The sequence below is a fragment of the Centruroides sculpturatus genome, unplaced genomic scaffold, assembly GCF_000671375.1.
Source record: "Centruroides sculpturatus isolate CEXI.00-Female unplaced genomic scaffold, Cexi_2.0 scaffold95, whole genome shotgun sequence".
NCBI lineage: Eukaryota > Metazoa > Arthropoda > Arachnida > Scorpiones > Buthidae > Centruroides > Centruroides sculpturatus.
Genome location: NW_019384621.1, coordinates 980,196 through 1,005,127, shown reverse-complemented (window position 1 = coordinate 1,005,127; position 24,932 = coordinate 980,196). Strand labels below are relative to the sequence as shown.

The window sequence follows — 24,932 nt, the reverse complement described above, 5'->3', positions numbered from 1 at the left end:
CCAGAACCAGTTCGGGAATTGTTTGTACAGGGCAAACAACGGTAGCTGCGAAATATATGCAGAATCCAACCGAAGAAATTTGGCAAAGTAATCGAGGTGAAAACCAGAAATATTTTAACAGATATTTAATCTTTGTAGAAAAGGGCTGGCAGAATTACTATTTAATAAAAAGTAAAATACATCTGGATATGAGTCCAATTTTGCTTGCCACGTCCAATCACCAGGAACAACTATTTCCATTGCAGAGACAACCTTTAGAGGCTATGCCTCTGCACAAATATGTAAAACAGTTTAAAATGTCCACAGGTGACAATCCCAACACAGTTAAAAATATAATATTTCTTTGTAGAAAAGCCCTATGTATTCTGCCAGCCCTTTTCTACAAAGAAATATGTTTTTAGTTGTGTTGAGATTGTCACCTGTGAACATTTTAAACTGTTTTACATATTTGTGCTGAGGCATAGCCTCTAAAGAAAGGTTGTCTCTGCAATGGATAATAGTTGTTCCTGGTGATTGGACGTGGCAAGCAAAATTGGACTCGTATCCAGATGTATTTTACTTTTTATTTAAAAAATATTTAATCGTTGCAGCGCGTTCTCGATAATACAATTAAACTGGATAAAATGGTTTCTACGAGATTAATTGGCATATCGATTACGTATACCAGCGTTATCGGCATGTTCATTGATTGAGAGTACAAATTGGTTGGTATTTGCTGCAATTTTATACGACGTACGGATGATAACTTGCCTGTCAAATCATTAATTATCGCCAGTGGCCAGTGCACGTTCGGTAGGCCTACTGGCTTACGGAAACGAAACTTGTATTCACGTCGCCTTTCCATTGTCGATACTCCAAAAACCAACTTGGGGATGATGTTGGAAGTAATGAAATGAGCAATCCGCTTCGTCATTCCTGTCCTAATTAATTAGGAAGGGGGAATATTTGGGATCGCTCTCCGGATTCGATAGTAGTAGGCCTATTTGAGTTTTTTTCTTGAGTAAAAATGAAATTCGAGAACAATGTTTTCAAATTATTCTACGTTATAATTATGAAATTCTGGTGACTGGAATGAATTTTAAGCCTGCTGTATTGGGATTTATATTTAAAACTACACAGAAATTGAAATTTCTTCTTCCTTTGTCGACACGCACCGAGGTACAGACATTAAACACTTAGAATATACCGTGTCAAGAATCCTGTTCTCTCGTCAATAATTAAGACGAAAATGCTCAAATAATTACTAGAACAGTAGAAACTTTTCCTACTGGTTACTGTATTGCTCGGTGTTCTCGAATGGAAACATTGGAAGGTGGGCGTTAGTAGTGTGTAATATGTAATTTAGGAAGAATTGGCAATTGTGGCGCGAGAAAAGGAAACGAAAATTGATCTGAGAAAGTATCTATTTTAATTGGCACTCGTTAAATATGCATTTGTGGGATGAGAATGCCAGTTAACCTAGGCCCAATTAATGGAAATTTAATTACTCGCAATAAAATAGTAACTTGAAATTAAAAGGATGTAACGTTTGGAAGCCTTCGTCGGCCTGGCGCCAGATTTCGTTAACGATAAAATAACTGCCATTTACACCAAGTCCCTCGTTTGCTCGTAGAACTTTCGGTTTCTTTTAATTAAGTTCTCGTCAAAGAAATTTAATATTTTGACACGCCTACCGACAAAGTACTATGCAACTTACTCGGTCAATTATACATGCCAACAGTTATTAATTTAGAGTTATTGAAAACAGTTAACGCCGGGCACAACCAAATTGATGTGGCCAGACATCCGAACCATCGAGAGAGCGCGTTACGGGGCCCCGAAATCGAGATTTATCGTTTGCGTATCACGATGCAAATGGACAAATTTAGGATTAACTGGTGTTTTGCAAAATTAACTTCCCAGGTATGCAAATAAGCCGTAGACACGTAATTTTTCACTCGCGCTAATCAACATAGGAGGCTTGCTTAAACCAAAATGTACGGTACATCGGAACATTTTGTACAGGTGCAGCAAATAAATGGACAAATCAGGAGGAGCAAAACGATGGTGTCGTTTCTATTGTCTGAAACTGGTTTCCCGGTCAGACGTCACAAAAGGAAGTGTTAGTTAGCTGACATTCGACCGATAGCTCTCGTACAATACACTATACGGATGTTATGGATTTTGATGACGTGTTGCCCCACATCGGCGATTATGGATTCTATCAGAAACTAATGTTTTGCATTCTGGCCGTACCGGCCAACATACCCGCTGCCTTTTCTGTCTTCAATATCGTGTTCATATCGGCCGTACCCGATCACTGGTGCCGAGTGCCGGAACTCGAAGAGCAAAACTTAAGTTTGCAGTTTATCAAAAACGTCAGCATTCCACTAGAGCTGAAGGACGGAAAATGGAAACACAGTAAATGTAAGATGTACGACATCAACTATACGCAATTAATCGAAGATATTGTTAACGGATACACCCCGATTAAGGAAGATTGGGCAGAAACCGATTGTAAATATGGATGGAACTACGATAGATCTTTGTACCATCGTACCTTACCTACAGAGGTAAGTTATTAACAAATTTTAAAGCGTTAAAATTTAGTGATGTAGACTTAAGAAACTTTAAAGGTTAATTCGGTTACACCAAAAGAGTTCGAAATTAGAAGGAAACCGTATTTTAAAAAAGCACTAGGGACAATTTGGACTCGTAAATTTCCGTTAAGAAGTGGGCATTGCGTAGAATATCCGGTTTAATTTAGATACTCGAAAATTCATTCGACTGCGAGTAGTTGTTTAGATGGCATTTTTCTTATTTATGAGGCTATAGACTTCTTTAATACAGAAAGCAACGATATAGATACAATGTAGGTTAATGGACAAAAGAGGTTTTCTGTGATGCAACACGTCGATTTTCAAGGACGCAAACACAATCGAACAATGATTACTTCTTACTCGTAAGAATGTCTCAGATTAATCACTAAACTGTGTCATTTAGAAATAACAATTTAAGTATAAATTAATTTATAAATGCAAAAATCGAGATAATTGTACTTCAAAAAATCGATAGTTGTCCATCGTGACATTGCAAATATGCAAATTAATTAGTTGTTGAAGTTAATACAAAAGGGATGTAATTTACAATTAGGGAAAAAGATTTTTCTATGCAAAAAGAAACGAACCGATCTCGCTTTTGTTCATTATATTCATTCAGAACATTAGTTTCCTGATTAGACCGGGCTTCACAGGCTTTGCAGGAAATTTAATTAACTTGTATCCTCCGCATTAGTTGGCATTAAATTGTCTTTGTGTCTAAATCATTCCTAATTACGGTATTTTAAATGATCGCACATGTTTAAAGATGAAGACTTACGACCTCGCTCCTCGACTCGACTTTTTAATGATTTCTTTTAAATATATCGTCTTAACGTAATCAATTTTAATGCAATTCGTGTTATTTTATAAACATTTTAAGGCATATTTAAATTTTCTGCAATTCCTTCGTCGATATCGAGCATTGCAATATCCAAACTTTAAAGTTTAGACTTTAAAATTTTGAAAACAGAATTCAGTTTAATAGACAATTGAATGCCTATTGCATAAATGCCATCGATTACCTCGATACCTCTTTAGTTTTCGAGTTATTTATTGGCAGTTAGAGTTGACGATGCCAGCAAGAAAAGACCAAAATGCTGCCTCCCCTCAGCATGTCCTCTGTAACAGATTGGTCAGCTGCGAGAGTAAAGATAGCGTTAAGAATGTATTCCAAACAGAAATGGTCTGTAGCATAAAAGAAATATATTACAGGCCGATTCTGGAAGCCACAATAACATCTGTTTATAAAATGGCAATATATTTTATTAATATATATATATATAATAACAAAGATGTAGAGATATGAAAACATTTTNATTTTAATTCATAAACTTTATACTAGTATATTTTAAAACAAGCCTATTTAAAACATCATGAAAACGTTTTTGTAACCGAAGCAGAAATAAATTATAAGAAAGGTATTCACACTACCGAAGAAGAAGAAAAAAAAAGAAAAGATACGAAAAGATTTTTGCAAACTTGATAAATATTTTTTGAAGGAAAGAAATTGTCATTGCAATTTTAATTCATAAACTTTATACATGTATAATTTAAAACATGATAAAAACAATTTTATAACCGAAGCGGAAATAATTTATAAGAAAGGCTTTAAAAGTAAACAGTTCTGACAAAACTGATTCTTAAATATCAAGTACTGTACAACATTGTTAATTGTTATATACAATTAAACAATAACCTTGACATCTGACCCACTTTTGATAGGGAAGGGAGTTTTTGTTTACAGAGTAATAAGACACTTAGTGCCTTCTTGTCATTAACAACGGGCAGTGGGGCTAACAGAAGCAACTGCCTTTAGTCACTCTGCTATAAGGGACGTGCGTGAGGAGCCAGCTTTTTCTGGTCTTTCTTTTTTTGCACGCATCGTCAACTTTAACTGCCAATATCTCGAAAATTGACGGGTGTTGTGGTAATTAAGGGCATTTTTAGAATAGGCATTCAATTCTCTATTAAGTACAACTGGTCTGGTTTCAAAGTTTGGAGTCGCGGTACAATTCGTTTCTTTGTTAGTACTTTGAGCGCTAAACTTGGCATTTACATATAAAAGTTTTGCTGTACTTTAACCCTGTCTAAATACGGGGACTAAACCTTGATGTTTCCGTACGAGACCTAAACTTATATATGTAGGCCTACATATATAAGTTTAGCGCCTGTAAGTAAGTACCAAAAGACTAACGTTAGTGTTTTAAGCATATGCAAACACGAACATCAACTGTACTGAAACCATGAGGTGATGATGATTTCTACCCAGATTTTAATTTCGTTAATTTTTCTTTCTATCGTGCCAAAGAATATCGATCGTAATCGAACCCAGATCAGGTTAATTAATGAAATTAACAAATTTAAACACCGCAACGATGCAATTTTCTTTCCGTTTTTGTATTTAAAAATATTGAAATCATTTTTAAATTTTTTGAAATACAGTTTACTGGGATATTTATGCCTTTTTAACGATTTCTATACGTCTAAATTTAATTTAACAAATTGATTTTGTATTAAATAAAGTTCGATTTTGCATCACTAGATGGACATAGTATGCGATTACCGATGGATGACGTCGTTCGCCAATTCCATGTTTTACGTGGGAAGTTTGGGAGGAAGTCTAACTTTCGGTTACCTCGGTGACAAGTAAGTGATTATCCCTTTAATTAAAATGACGATGATCTTATTATTCACAGAAGTATTTATTCTTGGAAATAAACGAATAAAATCGAGTCTATAAATAATGTAAACAAATCATCCGCACGCGAGGAACAAATATAAAAATGATGCTTACCCCCCAAAAAATTGAGGTGGTGGAAAGATCACGTGAATCCAAGTAGCCAGTCCGGAAACAATTTTCCTCATTCAGAAGTCAAAAAAAGTTATTCCATTCCAATTTAGTTCTACGACGTAAACAATTCTTTACATTTTCTCCATAACGAATGACACCTTGGAAATGGATACAATTAATTGCAAAAAGTACGATTGGGCATTAAACTTGCCCATTAATGGGTAATTTTTGTTGGCTTTCTTAAAATAACGAGTTAACGTTTAAATATTTTTCGTATACTCAGGATTCTTCGCAGTTTTTGATGGCCCGATAGGACTGGATTGCCGGACTCGAACCCGAATCCTCGAATGGTTTGACCTGTTTTTCAGTTTATATTGCGAGATAATACGATGGTCTTTTCGACATACTAAAAGCAGTGCTTGCTTGTTCGGCCCGATTGTTAAGGATGATAAATCAACGTCAAGCGAATAAAAGGTTTTCCAGCAACAAGACACGCTTCGTTAACGGTTCTCGCTCGTACGAACGTATGGCAATCGATGGCATCAATCGTTACTTATGCAATTTTAAATGTTTCTTTCTGTGGTAACTTAGAAACATTACGATTGATCAACACGAACTTGATTGTAATGCAGTATTTCGACGGGTGGTTTCTCGATTATTTTATTTTAAAATGAGGTACTCTATTCAAATACGTTTGAGGCTCGTGAAAATTAATTAATATATCCTGGAAATTAATACAATAACGTGTGGTTGTCGTTCGTTATGACTAATTAACTAACTATATTCAATTATACGGTATAAATTCTTGTTAAGGAAAATTACAAAATGAAATATATCCGTAAGTTTTCTAGTAAAATACAAAATGGGGTTTATTTATTCGAATATGCTGTATTTATATCACCACAGTTCATATTAAATTGTATATACGCAGTATATTAAATAGAATATAACAGACGTCGTGAGAAAGAAGTTTAATAAGGGAATTTTTTTTTTTTGTTACTCCCCTATTTATGCTACTGGAAAGCGTGTGCTTATCGCTCGATTTCTGGGTTCGTACGTTCGGCCCAACAATGCATATAATAAATACATTTTGAAGTGCAGAATTACAAATTCAAATATAAACTTAATAAAGCATCAGAGTGACGAGAAGCGAGCGTTATATAATGCAAATAGACTTTCATACTTGAGCACCACAAAATGTACGACGACAACAGAGTACTTTCGGGCATTTGATGGCAAATCTACATAAAAAGACAAAAATAATTGGTTCCCGTAAGGATTAGGATTTCAGAGAATGTTCGAAACAGTTTCGATATTTTCATCATTATTCATGAACTTCGAATGCAATTTGCTATTTGCAAATTTATACATATATAATTGTTACAATTGTGAAGATGCTACTAAATTCAATTCATTTCATACAGAAACTTAAGTATGTACCGTCTTTCACGCTTTAACAGAAAGGACTACTGCAGATTTTATGCTTCCATTAACAAAAAATCGGCCATGTCAACGTAAAATGCTTGATATTTCGGCAATATCAAGAATCGCGCAGAAATTTTACATTAATTTATTACAATTAAAATGAGTGGTAAAGAAATTTATCATTATTTATACTTAAATTTATAACAAAATCGATTTTGTTACAGATACGGAAGACGACCGGCCTTCTTTGCCATGTTAATCATTCATTTAATATTCGGAATTCTAGCGTGTTTTCCCCTCAATTACACTTTCTACATAGTCTACAGATTCATGATTGGCACCTGCTACCCTTCTTTGTTTCAACTTCCCTTCATCATGGGTAAGCATTAATGGAAATTGAAAGTTCTCCTTCTGTTCCGGTAATACAGTCTTCCTTGTTTATCAGTTTTAGAACTGATCAGCCCCGGCAAAAGAGCTCAAAGCGGGATGGTACTGTGCATTATTTTCTCTCTAGCGATGGTTTTGTTAGCTGGTCTAGCATACTCTGTCAAAGATTGGTTTTATTTATCCGTCATCTGCTCGTTCCCTTTCGTTTCGTTGCTTTCGTACTGGTGGTAAGTTGTTTAATTCGATAGAACGTGCGCCGTGTTCACGACGCAAATGCCTAACTTTAACTTATAATTCTTGAAATTTTTCAGGTTTCTGCCCGAATCTCCGAGATGGCTGCTGAGTTGCAACAGAATCAAAGAAGCCGAAGTAATCGTTCAGAAGATATCAAAGGCCAACAAGAAAAATATTGCACCGAATTTTCTGAAATCCTTTATGGTTAGTTGCAGTTTGTAGGTACGATGACTTTGGGTAGGAAGATTAAAAAGAGGGTTATTTCAGGAGAAGAAAGGGGTGTTGGTAGAAGACAAGACACCCGATCCTTCCATATTCGATCTATTAAGGTACCCAAATATTCGCAAGAAATTTTTAATCGTCAGTTTCGGGTGGATCGTCAATTCCATCGTGTACACGGGCCTGTCTTTGGGAGCCACTCTCCTAGGAGTCAACGATTATTTGGGCTTTGCAATTTCGGGATTAGTAGAGATACCTGGACTTCTGATATCTTGGTTCGCAATGGAGCGATTAGGAAGATGTTGGGTCATTTGCTTAACCATGGTTATTGGTGGTTTAGCGTGCATGGGTACAGCTTTCGTACCAACAGGTGAGATCTTTTTCTGAATTCCTGTTTTGGAGGGGTTCGGCTTAACTAATTATAGCCTTAACGACCATTTTAAATGTGTGCATTATAAATCACTTGGCAGTTTTTTTGCACGGTTAGTAATAGAAATGACTTGGTGTATTAATCGAAATGTACTGTACATTACGTAAGAAACAAGGTGCTAAACATATTATACTCTTTCAAATGCAAAATTCTTGAAAATCAGAGAAAATGTCGAGCCAAATTTTCTTTCGTTCGAAATTATTCTTTCTACGAAGTGTGCAATCAGCTAGGAATTTACGCGTTACAACGCGCAAGAAATTTGAAAAATTAGCCTAAAGTAATGATTGGATCTTAATTTGGTCCGACTCGCGAAGGGGTTGCGTAGCGCGTAAGAGGGCGAGGAATACATATTACATAATTCAGTGCAGAAAAGGTAAAATACTAAATCGCTCGAGGTTTCGAGGCTCGTTGATCTTTTATGAATATTATTTTTGGAATATAAATTAAAATTACGTTTATTAAAGCCACATTATTATTTAAGACACATTAAGAGTAAAATACGTGGAAGAATTACTTTTTATACGAGTTGAAAATCCGAGATTTGTTGATCTTTCAATAGAAAATGATGCCGGACAAGTGCCATCTTCTACCGAAGAAAATGCGCTTCTCATCCATTAAGCTTATCTTTTGTTAAAAATAGTGATTTTAATGAAAAATCGATGGTCGACAAGTGCCGCGTAACGAATTGTAATTAGTTACGGCATTTGTTACGTTGTGGCGCGTCGGAATTAAAATTCGGTAAAACCTCCATTTAACGGACGTCCCTCGCCCCCGAATTAGTTCGTTAAATCGAGGTTTTACTTCGTTTATTTTCTCCTCGGAAAGTAACTCGTGTTATTCTCTATCTTGTAATTTTTGTTTGTCAATTAGCATTTCCTGAAGATGCGCTATTGTACTTGTATCGTGTCAAGGATAAAATAGTTTTTCCGTTGGAGGAGTAAAATTGCTTTTTTATAGTAGTGTGTAAAGATTCGAAATTTATTAATGTCTTACACTTTGAAACTTATATTTACTCACTGTATTATAAATATAGACGTCGGATGAATCCCTAAATCAACTAAGTATCTATCACTGTCTGCTGGGTAATTTGTGTTTAAAATGTGAAACATTTTTGTGGGTTTGCAATATTACAAATTGAAGTTTTCTATCATCAAATCGCGTATCTAAAGTAAAAATTTGTAAATTCTAATTAGAATTTATGGCGAGTCAACGAGTTTTAAAAATAAATGGCAAAACTTACTTCGTACAAGTATCTAGTGCACTTGTCTCTATGACAATTCATAAGCCATTGCTTTCTTCCCCGTTTGTCGCCTGTAAACCCGAGCGTTCCGAAACTTTTCTCGTTCCTCGAAGAGTAATTGGTAGCTGAACGTAACGTCATTGAAGCATCACTTATAAGTCTGCTACTAGCGCCATTTTGGATTCAATATGGCGGATAGGTCAACTTGTCTGTATCAAATAACTGGCGTCTAATTACAGAACGATTCCGTAGCCGTAGTTCTGGTTTTTATCACGAGATGCCGCTAGTGTCGTGACGTTCACATGGTGTATACCTCGTACTGTACGGTACGCTTGAAATTTTTTTGTCGATATTTTAGCTTTAAAACTATACTTTATCATCGATAATTGGTTGCGAAGTATTCCCGTTACGTGGCTAAGAAATCGTTATGGAAAAAATTGCGTTGGATATATTAGAAAATACTCGTTGTTATTGCGATAAGCACTTCCCAAAAGGAAATCTTACTAACAAACGTGTAGGTTTAGAACATAAGCAAATCCTGGTGGAGGAAAAGTCTATATTCTGTCGGGAGACTTCATGTTTTGAAGGATTTTCTACTTTCTTTCGATTACGTGAACATTTGGAGAAGTACTGTACATGGATTTGCCTGCGAAATTCAGAAGCTGGAATTCAAAACTATGAAGGGTAAGTAAATTCTATTCTGAAATTTTAAAAATGCTGTATTTAATTAATATATCTTAAAATAATTGTTTTCATGAATATTAACAGCTTATTCAGTTGTAAATAAAAATATGTACTGTATTTGACAGATTTCTACGAATGGAAAGCCACAGATAAGTTGAGAACCAACTAAAGTTAACTGTGTCTAGGGTTTCTCATTTCCCGGTCTTTTGCTTGTACCGGGATAGAATTAATTATTTTTAAGGTATACAAAATATCTTGAAATCAAATGATATAATTATTTTCCATTTTTTAAAGTAATTTTAAAGTTCTGTAACCTCCAAAATCATATTAATAATGCTGTGTAAGGTCTATAAGCCTATAATAAAAATTACCTTTGAATAACGTAGAAATTTTCACAAATAGAAAAAAATTAATTAAAGTTTGCTGGAAACTGCATACAACAACAACAAAAAAAATGGTTTAAAATTAAAAAAAATGAATTTCTAATTTAGAAGGTAATTTTCGTTTTTAAATAAAATATTATACAAAATATTGCAAACTTTTATAAGATTTTAAAAAGCAAAGATGGTCAATACTCCGATTACTCACTCTAATTCTTATTTTAGTAATGAAAAGTCTTGCCACCGAGAATGCCCTTTCCGATTCAATTGATGAGATTGGAATAGTGTTTAATGCGTTTAAGAGAAGACAGATATGTGTTTTTTCACCCGTAGCCTGGAAGATTTCGAGTTCGTTTTCGAGATTGTAGTACTTCTTTCGCTCTATAGTATTCTTGATTTGTCTACCTTGGCTGCTTTAATAGCGGCATCAAGCTTAGAGCTCGATAATTCGGCAATTCATTTGGCTTTAATAATCAGGTTTATGAAGAAAAACTTCATACTTACAGACTTTGTACTCGTTTGTATCCTTGCCCAATTTGCACAATCTGGCGTCAGGCATTTATTGAAGCTACCGGGCGTGGTTAAAAATTAAGACAGCGTAAGCGCAATTATTCCAGATATTACAGGTTCCGACAAGTAAAGAATTTTTATAGTCCTGCCACAAATAAGCTATATATTGATTATTGACCATTTGTGACACGCTATAACCAGCAAAAATTTAAAAAAAAACTAATAGGTAGGTTTAAAATTAATAAATACAAATGTATTCTGACAGTGAATGAGTTAATTATGCTTTCTATTGCAAAATTCCTCAACCTTAACGCAAAATAAGAAAAAAAGTGAATTTTTAAGAAATTTGCGGGATTTCCCGGGTTAAAAAAACAACCGGAATCCCGTTTGAGAAACCCTAACTGTGTCGTACTGTCTAAAATTCATGGAATTTATAAATTCTACTGGTGCGGCTGTGGCACACGCGATCGTGACTACGCTCGATTCAGAAATGTACTTACAAAAGGAAAACATTCAATAACAGATTGTGCGTATGAAAGTGTTGCAAACGTATAATTTTCAATAAATCTTCTTCATAAAGAAAACATCTTTCTTACGAATAGCATTTTTTCTTAGCTAACGTTCAAATAAATCATTGCGGATCTGTTAAATCGGGCTACAAAAAGTTGACTAATATTTCACTGATGATAATAATTTGTTGATGGATTTGAACTACTAATTCAAAAGACTTTACTCAAATTACACAAGATACACTGAACTCTTGGTATTCGCTAGGGATAGGTTTTTTAAAATCTGGTGAAAACCAAAAAAGGATGCCTATGCAGAAAATTGAACATTTCGAAGATAAACGTTAATTGTAAAATAAAATATTGCAAATTTTCTAATATAAAACGTTTAAATTATTTCTAAAAAGCAATGAATAATTTTATTAAATAATACAAAAAATAAATTCGAGTAAGAGATTGAAAGTTCAGCAGGAAAATCTTGAAATTAAAAGAAGGAAAATTTACATATTCCGTAGAATAACTTTATAATACAGCCTATTGTATAATTTTAAATATTTTGATAAAATAATGAACAATAACCATCCTTTAAAGTTATAATACAAACAATGAACATTAGACAAAAGACAAATTTGACGTTCGACAAACGAACGGTAGCAAATTTTGTTCGTAATAAATTAATTCTGACAGGTGTACTGTACAGTCAGAATTACGCTTGTCCAGCTTCTTGACGTCACGAAGTAGCGACATCTCGCGGTAAAAAACAGAACTACGGCTACGGAATCGTTCTGTAATTAGACCCCAGTATCAAATAGCCTCATTACGCGTCGTCCTAGCGCTAAGCTTTTAGGTATTCTCTTAAGAAGAAGAGAAAAAGTTTGTGCAGAAAGGATTCAATTTTATTCTATTGTTTGATTTCGTTAAAACAAAGCGCGCGTTAATTCATTACATTTAGTTATTACCACCACCGTAATGACGGAATGAAGGTAATAATGCAAATGTACTCGATTTCGTTTCGATAAATTTATATTACGTTACGTTAATTCTGCAAATTTGCATATAAATTATATTGTGACGACAGTAGCATCCGTTAAGAACCTATTGGATGGATGCAAACAAATTAAACATTAAGGCAAAGTAAATCGAGGGGTTGATTTTCTTCTTTGATTCCGGGCAACAAACGCACGTAAGATGGTAAAATGCCTAATTTATCGGAATTCGTAATTGTTCAAAAATCCGAAGAGCCAAAACCGTTGACGAGAAACAACCCCAAGGGTCAGGGTCACGAACTTTGCTCGTTCGGAATAATTCGCCGTATCCACCACGGGATTTCGTAATGAATGGAATTAATGGTAATTGCAACGAATTGATAATTTTTCTGTGTAATTATTACCGTAGAGAGCGTCGTCAATGGCCCAACGTAATTATATATTTAAAAAATTAAAGTTGCCATCCAATCCGTAATTTAATAATTCGGAATAAATATTTCAAAAATTCTCACATAATTCTCGTAGTTTTATAATTATTATATTCCGAACATTTTAAATAAATATTATTATATGGATAAGCTACTTTGGTACAGCGCGGTTCTAAATAGACCAGCGCTGTATCGAAACGTGATCAAATCAGTTAATAGAAGAGCGTCGATGCTTAAGAACCATTCTTTCCTATAAATATTAAGACTAAGTAAAACCCTTTTCCGTACAAGATCGTAGACATTAAACAGATTTTCAACACCAGCTGTCCGCCATTAAGAACCTGCTTTTCACAGTGGTAAGGATTTCCGGATGGAAATAAGGTAACGCGTCGGACGTCCCGTTTAATCGTAAAATCCCGCGTATGTTAATTAATTAAGCCAGGCTTTTTGTAATTCTAGTGTTTTCGCTTCCTGATATATGTATTCGACGTGTTTGCAGATTTTATCTGGGTAACAGTTACCCTGTCTAACATCGGGAAATTCTGCATCACCGGTTCGTTCGCGGTCATCTACGTCTACGGATGCGAGCTCTTTCCTACTGTTTTAAGAAGCATAGCGCTAGCCACTGCCTGTTTTATCTCCAGCATCGGTCTGATTCTGGCTCCTCATCTGCTGACTCTGGTGAGTATTCCGAGGATTTCTCCTCCTCTCCGTCGCGGTACACGCAACGGGTTTTCTGTTTGCAGTCGGAGTCGTACGGTCGTGCCATTCCCGTCATCGTAATGGGTGCCATATCCGCAGCCGGAGGCCTTTCCATCTTGTTTTTACCCGAAACTTTAAATTCGCACTTGCCACAGACCATCGAGGAAGGCGAGAATTTCGGTAAAGATGCCAAATTTCTGAGTTGTCCCTGGACTAAGTGAGTGCTTTTTTGATTTATTCGGCCGCGGACTTAAGCGCCGTTTCCTATTGTAATTTTAAAAACCGTTTTTAATTAAAGGAAACGCCAAGAAGATCGGCGGAAGAACGGCGTGTGCCTTCACGATTTCAAAGAAAAAATTTAGATCTCTTAACAAAGATTGCTTCGGTTTCGCTAAAGAATTAGCTTAAATTAAATACTTAAAAAGTTATATTTATGGTTCTTACTATCGCATATAACAATAAAGTAGTGGATTTTTACTTATATTTATTGCTTTAGAAGCCAACGATTTAGAAAATAAGCAAAAATTAAACGCGTAAGAAGAAGAAAATGTTCTCTTGATCTCTAACTCGACCAACGAAATATTTATAAACCATTTGATAATAAAAATTGCGTAAGAAACCTTTAGACCGCTCTTCGACCTCACCCGTTTCCTTTCTTGCAGCCCCCAGTAGTTCCAGTTTGCATTAATTTACGCCGCGTTAATGGAATCAACAAGTAGATTATTTAGGTATGACGTCACACTCGTCTCCACGCTTTAAATATACGTCTTTTAGGTGTAGATTTGGTGTATTTTCAATAAGTTACGTCCTCTGTTCGAGTAGTCGTTAATCTCGGATGCTTTGTCGAATTTCCCGTGACGTAAATTCACCGGCGCGTGTAATAAACGACGACTACTTTACATTATCCTCAATGGAAACACTAGGAAGGTTAGATAAATTCAGGATGTAGTTTGTAAAGACGATGTCGAGCGGGAATCGGAGCCGATTAAACGTATTTTAAAAATAATAATCGGAAATGCGTCCAACGTCCCTTGTAACTTGGAAGCATCCTTTCTTACGATATTGGAACCAATGAGGAAGTAGGCAGACTTCGATCACGTGTCGGGCCATATTTAAAATCGAACGGCCAATCGAGGCCGTGTCAATACCGATTATAAAGTATGGAGTTCGACGAGGTGCTGCCCCACATCGGCTCTTACGGCAAGTACCAAATATTACTGTTGGGTCTGTTGGCTCCCGTGGCCAACATACCTTGCTGCTTTACTTATCTCAGCGTGGCCTTCGTTTCCGCCACCCCCGATCACTGGTGTCGAATACCGGAACTGGAGGGACACTTTCCCGAAGACGTAATCAAGAACATCAGCATACCGCTGGAGACCAGAGATGGCGTCGAAATGTACAGTCAGTGTGCCATGTACGACTACAATTACACTCGAATCCTGCTGGAGGGTGTTCCCCCCGACGTCGACGTCCCTCGGGTACCTTGCAAGAACGGCTGGAATTACGACAGATCCGTCTACGAGAGTACCTTGGTTACCGATGTAAGTCCCTCTGTTTCCATTATCTTTCCAACTATACGAGTAGCCTAAAAGTCGGTTAACCGAGGTATACTTTTAAACGTCTTCACAAATTGTAAATATCGGTTAACGGACTTTGGGCTACCCAGAAAATATGGAATTTGATGGTTTTGTATTAGGTTAGAAATTAGGTGAATACACCTAATTTCTAACCTATTCTATTGGTTATAACTAATTTCTATTGGGGATTTTTATGTAATTTTTTAAAGTGTAATATATTAAAATCGCCGCCTATTTACAGGTTTTCCCTTATTTCGCATCTAGTAACAGGGCGCCTTGTATCCATTTACATGCAGAAAAGTCCAAATTTACCGTCCAGTTTATCGTTATAATAATAAACACAGATGATAAACCAGAAGATAATCGTCAAAGATAACCTTCTAAAAACTGTTTAAAGTCTTTATATATACTTAAATTTATGAAAATAACTATTACATCATCGATTTTAAGCACTTAAAACGTAAACGTTTACCAACAGAATTAATTATCAGCAAAAATTTGAGTAAAACGGAGTGTAACATCTTTACGAATTACACGAATCTCGTGTTATTAAACACCGCAAACATGGCTCGATACTTGGTAATTTTAAGGACTCGTAAAAAGGACAATTCGAACCATTAAAATAAACTCCGATTATCGATGTCGAACCTCCGAACTTTAACCTAATTCGTAAAGTATTAGGTTAAATTTACGTAATTATTACAGACGCGTGCGTGTTTTGTACACGTATCGTTGTATAATACTAGGCTAATTATGTAATTAACGATGATTAATTCAATTAATTGTAAACAATATTGTTTACCATACCGAATAATTGTTCTCGCTTTGCCATAAAACGTATATAAGATAGCTTTAAATCTTATTATGGTGATTTTCGTACATTTTTAATCGATTATCGCATATATTTTGAGTTGGAGCAATGTGAAATCGAAGCCGGAACCTTATGCGTATTCTATAATTTTATAAATTGTGGGGTATTCATTTAATCTTACGCAGTTTACCTTATTAGAATCGAATTATAAATTTGGCAAATTCTGTTTTTCTTAACCAAGATGGACGTGGTATGCGAAGACAGATGGCTTCAATCGCTAGCGGAATCCAGTTACTTCTTTGGGACCATCGTGGGTAGCATCATTTTCGGCAATTTAGGCAACATGTAAGTCATTTTAATGGTTAAAATTTCATTTTAAAGATATTTAAATACTGAAGTAGCTGTATTTTCTTTAGTTATGGCAGGAAACCGACCTTCTACGTGCTGCTCTTCCTGAACATCGTGGCCGGCATTCTGTCGGCATTTCCGCCTAATTACACGGCATATATTGTTTATAGGGCATTTATAGGCACTACTAGCATTGTCATTTTCCAAATTCCTTTCATTTTGGGTGAGTATTTTAATATTTTAGCCACGTGATGCGAGCGGTGATGCAATCGGCGCGTTCTAATAACCTGTCGACACGGGACATCAGTGTGGTTAAATAGTTATACTTGGTGCTGAGTGATAAACGATTAAGAGTTAAACGCGGGTGACGGATGAATGAAGCGAAATGACCTATTCGCTCCCATCTAAGATTAACAAAGTTAACCTTGATCGAATGTTTATGAGGAAAAATCTTGAAAATTGGTTTCGACCGGTTCCAATCAAACATCGCCAATAATCCACATCCCCTTACGTCAATTCCTAACGAATTTATTCTAAATATAACTACCAAAGGGCCCTTAATTCTTGAAATCTAATTCGCCAGGAATTGTTCTAAGGACTAGAAATTGGGAGCCATATTTTCTACGTTTCGCACGTAATTTCCAGCGCATTTCATAAAGATTTTACCATATATTTATAAATACCGCGCCTTATCCGTTAATATTATGTACAATACGTATATGCAATACACGAGGGTGGGTCAAAAGTCAGTTGACCGCTTCACGCGGCTTTTCCGAACTATTTTGGTTATGTAATTTTGAATCCAACACCAGTTAAAGACTCCTCGCCATCGTTGAACCATTCTCGACTTCACTCGTAGCCATTTTCGATTCTACGTCACCCGTTAAAGGGTATGGATCGATCGGACTTCTTGAGGAGATGGAATTTTCCAAGCCCCATTGTATTATTCACCAATATTATTAATATTTCACAATTTTTCCAGAAAACTTTTAATATAAAATACAGGTAACCCCCGTATAACACGGCACTTCTATAGCACGGATTCGCTCTAACACGGTTCGAGAATTGGTACCATCCCCCGTATAACACGGATTCACTCTGACACAGTTCGAGAATTGGGTAAAACCCTCGTACAACAGGAAATGTAATAAATTTTTACATACTTAAGTAATAATAGTTCACGAAAATTATTATTTTCGTAAACTATTAGTACTTAAGTGTGTAAATTTTCTCTTCTCGCCGTCTGTCGATACAGTGGTCCTTCTCGAAACTTGTTTCAATGTTGCCAGATCGCGACGCTTCCGCTTCCGATGTTGCCGAATGTTTTCCCCTTATACCATACTCGCTTTATTCTTCATAGGTGCTTAGCACCATATAAGGAAATTTATAGAGACCTTTTAACTAGAAGCAAGCAATCTAAAATTACATACATTTTGCAAAAGGTAAAGCGTGGATCTGAAGATAATGCAGAAAAATGCTCAGAGGATAAGGGGATCTGAAGATAATGCAGAAAAATGCTCAGAGGATAAGGATAACTTGCCAAAAAGAAAACGCTCTCGGTTAATTAATAGTGTTTTAGTGATGACGAAGTAAACATTGTTTAATTTATGTTAACATGTATCACTTAAAAAGTTTTAATGAAGATATTTATCTTAATTATGAAAATATACTAGCGTGTTTTTTAATTTTTGGAACCTAACCCTCCTTTTGGTATTAGTTCTTTGTTTCGTATAACACGGATTCGCATAGCACGGCAATTTTTTGGAACGTAACTACCGTGTTATACGGGGGTTACCTGTACATCAAAAATTAATGTAATAAATTTAATTATTTACTATAAATTAGGGAAATTTTAGAGTAGAAATGTCTTTACACTGGTATCTAAATTTGACATTTAATAATTATTTTTCATAACATATCGGCTATTAGCTCGTAAATGAAATTATTTGACAGTTAGCCACCGTTAATAACACACCTCGCCATTGAAATAATAAGAGTTTATCTGAAATCCGTCTGCAAACACATCACCTTCGTCCGATATTGTAAATATTCATTTAGATAAATCCAGTATGAAATACTTTATTAAGGAGAAAAATGAAGAGTTTACATTAATGCCAAGCCATTTCTTATCAATGATCATCACGTGTTTAATGTTGATATTTGAAGTGACGATACGATGACGATAAGCTCTATTTTTAAGGTGATTTTCTTTGATAATTTAAATAAAATAGAAATTAGAGAAAATATTACACACAAACAATATCCTCTCCTCGTCGTTACTTTCGAATCGCCATAGAAATTGCATGCAAAAGTTTCATCATCGTTGTAAAAATTCACGTCAGCACAAACCATACATATATATATGGCTTGTGCTGACGTGAAAATAATAATTAACTATCTTAATTATAACGGGGTAAGTGGAAAAGTCTGTATTAAAATCGACAACGAATTGCAGATTTACGTGGATAAACATTAAAATCCATACGTCAAGTATTTCGGGTGTAGCTGGGCCCTGGCAATTTTTAATATGTAAAATTAATTTTACAATTTAAGCAAAATTTTACGGGTGGGCCACACTCGAATACATTACATTTCTTAAGGCATATTGTTTCCTTTCTAAAGATTTTCTGATCCGATATTGTAGATGTGTATCTGTAACTCGCGATTGAATACAAGCAACTTCCTTGTCCGTCCATTACGTTTACGTCAGCACGAGCCTTATACGAATTCAACACTATTACTGCAAATTGTCCTATTATCTCATCTTGTATGAGCGATACACTAATCATTTTGAAACCATGTTAAATGTTACTGTTTTTTATTTTTAATGAGAAAATAATGGAAGAGACGAAATTCAATTGTTTCAGTTTCCTCAAAAATGACCTTGGAACATTGACTGAGGGCAATGTAATGCTCTCCCTTTTATGTAAAGTTGCAATACCTGAGACTGTATATTGCGTGTTACGCGCAGTTTCTATTATACTGTAATGCAGTCAAGTGTTGTTCTCGCATTCGAAAGTTTCAAAAAGCATTGAACTCTTTCGACTTTATCAATGTACCCTAAGCTTTCGGTCGCCTATTCGCGGTTAATTTGCCAGTTACACTTACAATCCCTCGTATATTACACTAGTAACAGTCAGAAAACTTATAAAAATATTTTATACGTGTAATTTGTAAGTACCAAGTTTATAAAAAGAAACTGTATAAGTAATTGTGGAAGCCGCAATAAAGGTCTAGAAGAGCCGCATGCGACTCGCGAGCCACTCTTTCGCCATCATAATAATATCTATTATTTTAAAAAGTACAGTCAAACTTTGATTTTAGCGCCAACATTTATCGTTCTTTATTTAATATTTATGTGGCATGGATCTTCCATATAAGTAATTCGTTTTCGCTTTACGATAGGGCATCATTTGGGAAGTCACCACATCGAGGTTTGACTGTATATTAGTAATGATATATTATACGAGACTATTATAATAATAATTCAGTTAATGCGATTACGGAATTTGAGTTTAAAGGTGATAAAAACTTAATTATTTCTATATTTACAGCCATGGAGATGATGAGTCCACAAAAGAGATCCGTATCGGGGATGTTCATATGCACCATGTTTCCATTGTCCATATCTTTCATGTGTTTGTTGGCATACCTTTCACGCAATTGGTTTATATTGTCTTTACTAACTTCCTTCCCTCTGATACTCTTCTTCATCATTTGGTAGTAAGTCGTCACCCGGAATAACTTCTTAAATTTTCTTAAGATTTGATGTAAAAAATAAATGAAATTCTTCTTAGTTTCGTTCCAGAATCGCCAAGATGGCTCATGACACAGAATCGAATCGACGAAGCCGAAGTCATCGTCCAGAAAATGGCAAAAATCAACAAGAAGAAGATCGAACCCAACTTCTTGAGGGCCCTCATGGTAAAGCCCACAGATTCCTCCCTTAAACCATAAAACACTATAAAATTTTAAGATAAATTATGCCATCGTATTTAGACGTCAAAGGGTATCAATCATCAAGAGGATAAGAAACCGGATAAGAAGTTAATCATCTTGCAAATGATCAAGTATCCCAATATAAGAAAGAAGTTCCTCATCATCTCCTACGGGTGGTTGGTGAATGCCATCGTTTACGTGGGTCTTCTCTTAGGAGCCACCATGTTCAGCATTAACGATTATCTGTCCGTCACCATTTCCGGTTTGGTAGAGCTTCCGGGTGTCCTGATATCGTGGTGGGCCATGGACAGATACGGTAGACGAACCGTTATCTTGACAGATATGGTAGTAGGGGGGCTAGCTTGCGTCTGTGCCGGTTTCGTTCCCGGAGGTAATTCCAATTTCTCTCCAACACTAATCTAAAATGCTCGGTTCTATCAAGCTTTTTCCTTGCAGATTACACTTGGACCATTGTCATTTTGGCCAACATCGGGAAATTGGGCATAACCGGTTCCTATTCCACCATTTATTGTTTCGGAAGCGAGTTGTTTCCTACCGTTCTTCGCACTTTAGCCCTGGCTACCGCCTCTTTAGTGGGCAGTATAGGAGCGATAACAGCACCATACATACTCTACCTGGTATCCAACGATTCTTTATATAACGTTTTGGTGTATTTTGCCTCGGAGACTAATGCGGTTCTGTTGTCTTGCAGGGGGCGTTATACGGAAGAGCTTTACCTGTTATCATCTTAGGAGTGTTGTCTGTGTCCGGCGGTATCAGTACTCTGTTCCTGCCAGAAACTCTCAACGAAAATTTACCAGAAACCTTGGAAGAAGGCGAACAATTTGGCAAAGATGCCAAAGTTTGCCAATTTCCGTGCACAAAGTAAGTTTATTGCATTTTTTATTTGAAAGTAGCAAAGTTAATCATTTAAAATACGTGCGATTGCTTCAAAATATTCGTACGCCTCTTACGGATATTTGCGTAAAGATTATGCCTAAGGCAGTTAATCCCAAATACATTATTATTATTTCGTGTAATAAATTACAATAACCTAAAAACTTGATTTTCCAGACTAAATTCTTGTAATTATTGAATAATTTGCAAATTTTTTCGATTATAGTCATTTTGAGATTGCCAATTAACTCGTACACTGGAGAAATTTGGAGAATTTATAAGCAAATTAAAAAAGCAATTACAAGTTAATTTTTACCAATGCAATTAGTAAAAAGTAATTTTATTCCATTTTTGGGCGGTGGTTTCTTTTTGGAAAACGATCGTTTCCGTTAGCATCGCGTGTCTGGAACAATGGGCGCATTGCCGGTTAAAGAGGTTTTCGTACGAGATTATTTTGGCTTTTCTGGCTCGGATAGGATTAGAACACGAGTTCGGATCCTATCCGAGACACGCTCATCTCGACGTAAGATTGAATACGAATTCTCCGGTAAAGTTCTACCGTATCCACAAGTTTCCAGAAGGTGTTTTTGAATTCTGCCAAACGAGTGCGTATGTCTTGGCAGCCATTAAGATACTGCGAGTCGTTAGTGTAGGTGTGCGATGTTAGTTTTTCATTGGCCACATGCCTTAACCGGTTGGGTATATTATGGCCAGAATGTTTTTCATAAGTGGTTTGAAGCTGTATGCGATGTACACGATAACGTGATGCATCGAAATTGCCCACGTAATCAACCGTTCTAGTTAAATTTTCATGAATGAATGTAAGTAGAGAATAGATAACCAACCGTGCACGTAGTACATCCAGCGAGATAAATAACTGCCATCATAAGACACGATTACTTGCAGATAAATGTAGAGCCATCATAAACCCTATCTTAAAAACAAATGTTTTGTGACAGTTTATCAATTAAAATTTCACCTACTTTACCACTTGAAAAATAATTGAAGCATTTTTTGGTAATCGTGGGCTTTACTTTTAATAAGATATTCAAATATAGCTGGATATTTCGAAGATGGTCGTTCTTTCGTGTAGTTATTCCACGATTTTATTGTACTTCATACTTATTATACTCTAAATGATCTTTAAACCTGGCAATTGTTATATCTAAGTAATTAAGTTTATCAAATATTTCGTTCTCATGGGTAAACTTGATATATTCATTAATTTCAATAGCTTTTTTTAGTACTTTCTCACAAGTTATTTTACTACTGTATATAATAAACTAGCTGTTACCCGCGGCTTTGCTCGCGCAAATTTTGCAAGCAAACCCTATTTACATTCAATATTTCAACAACCATAGTAATTGTTATTTAACACCTACCGCTGGGAATCAAACCAACTATTTTCAATTTGATCAATTTTCTGGAACGTTTACAATCGTTCTGTAATCGAACCAATATGCAATAACATATTCGAATTTAAAACGGTTCGAACATTTGGTTAAAAAATCGAAATATAAAAAATATTTATAACAATGTCTGAAATGTTATCAATTTAATACATCTCAATGAAGTACTCAATGAAGACTAAACATAGTTGAAAACAAAAAATCAGATCTAAAACAATACAGTAGAAGCCATTCTTCGTGTTAAGCCTTAATGCTCTCCCTCTTCCCCCGCGGGGGAATTTCGAAAAATTCCTTCTTAGTGCGCGTTTTCGTGACGTACTCTGTCTACCAAATTTCACCTCTAGGTTCTGGAACTTTCTAGAAAAAACTGGAACATTCTCATTGAAGCGTCACACATTTTCTAAGTCAACCACTTTCAACCCCCATATCTCCCACACCCTTATAGTTATGGAGACGCAATCACCATAATGCACGATGGGAGACTCGGGGCTACTACCACACACAAATACCATTCGTGCGCGATGTGTAGTTTTGGCTGCAGAGTGACGTATAGGCACTCTGCAGCCAAAACGTATATGTTGTTGTGCTTGCTGTTTTGTTAAGTTATGGCAACGCAACACTTGGGCGATCTGCCTGGGGGATGCTTCCGGGAGGTCTGGTTTAAGGGAAACTGGCCCCTATTTAGGCGTTACAGACGTGGAGAAAAACCGGAAAACTCCACGTGCCAGCCCGTCCGAGCGAGGCGCGAACCCACGACATTGTTCGGGGTACGACCGCTCGGTCACTGGTGGGCCCGAAAATACTCAGTAATTTGTAAGGGTTTTTATTTATTAAATTATAAACAAAGTGGGTATTACGAACGAAATCTGTTAGTAATTTCAAAATCAATTATATTCTCAATCGTATAGTTCTGCAGTTCTTGAAGTATCTTAATGGCAGCGCCACATACGGGAAAATACATGAACCCGTGTGGCTAGTTGTGGTTAACCTGTATACTTTATACACTGGCGTTTGCATACGACGCCTTTATATTGTAGAAGTCGAGAAACTTACCTAAATTTTATTTCAGCCGCCAGAAGAAGGAACCGGTGAAAATGTCCAGATTTAGCATGCATAGAGATTCGAAAACAATTAGCCTCTACGACTACGGAGTGTAACCGTCCACCGTTACGTAATTTATAGAAAATTTAACAAAACTCTAGTGGTGAATATTTTCGCGGTTTCCGGTGAGTCCATTCAAACGCATCTTTTTCCACTTAATTCTAACTGGTTTATTGTACAAAAAAGCATTCGCCGCCGTTTTCTGTCGTCGAAATTATCTGCTAGCGAGGATTTTACGTGTATTACGGCGTATCTTTAATGATTTTTTGACACAAATCGTGTTCGAACGACAAAAAACATTCCTGGCAACGGAATTCCCGGATGAATTTTTTTCTTCTAAATTTTGATAATCGTACGAAATTTCTCTATAAAGTTTCGTTGTATATTCTCTACGGGGTGACCCGAAAATCATTAAACAGTTTTATTATTCAAAAGAGCTAGGATAGTTAACGGTAAGTTCCAGGTAAACTGAATTTTGGGCCACCCAGTATATTCTTCAATAAACTATATTTTTGTATGTTAACTACGTATAATTTACTACAATCCCGAGAATAAAATGGCCGTCGACGTTCGATAATAATCTTCCACGAATGGAACAATGGCCTATTCTTGTTCTGGTTTTATCTCTAGTAAATCAATATTTAACTGCCATATATAGTAGTATTTCCTTTTTATTTTTTAATATTAAACATTTTTCAAATTATTAACTATTGTATCTGAATTGTATATATATATTATTTTATTAAATTTTCAAAAAGTTATGTTGCTTGACTTACTTTTAAATTAAGAGATTCCTTTAATAATTTAATATAAGAATATAGAAAATAAATTTTCAATATATGTATATGGTACAATTTGAAGATATAAAGCATTTTATGAATGAGTATCATATAAAATTTAAATCCCTATTACAGAATAACTCTTCCATATAAGAATCAAATTCCTCTTTTTTCCATTTTACCAGTAGAAAATCATATTTATATCTGTTCTTTATTTGATTAAATTATCAACACACACACACACACGCTTACATACAAGCACAATCTATTTTTCATTATATATGAATAAAAAATTTTGAACTTGGAAGAATCCTTTTTATGTATGGTTATTGGTGGGTAAAGGTCGAACTGACAGATAGACAGGGTCATGTGTCACATCTGCAGTGGGATCAAACTTAATGAAAATTTTACTTGAGTTGTTGTTATAAAAATATTGTAAATGCCATATCTCCTCAAAGTTAAGCTTCTTTCCTTTTTACAATAATATAAAATAATTTTTTTAATAAAATGTGGTAACAGATGGTGCCTTACACAATTTTAACTTTTCCAGCAAGATCCCCACATTATTAT

General features: G+C 35.6%; 1 protein-coding gene across 1 annotated transcript; it reads left to right on the top strand.

The window, feature by feature from the left end:
• The first annotated feature begins 564 nt into the window (after positions 1–564).
• On the top strand, positions 565–23,880 carry LOC111625491. Its single transcript, XM_023368641.1, is given in 15 exon segments — positions 565–2,552; positions 5,122–5,225; positions 7,020–7,409; positions 7,494–7,620; positions 7,684–8,005; positions 13,299–13,480; positions 13,546–13,718; positions 14,658–15,042; positions 16,131–16,234; positions 16,306–16,460; positions 19,792–19,960; positions 20,035–20,567; positions 20,633–20,814; positions 20,889–21,061; positions 23,552–23,880. Coding segments are annotated over 15 exon segments (3,483 nt in total). The 5' UTR covers positions 565–2,156; the 3' UTR covers positions 23,640–23,880.
• Positions 23,881–24,932: the final 1,052 nt, after the last annotated feature.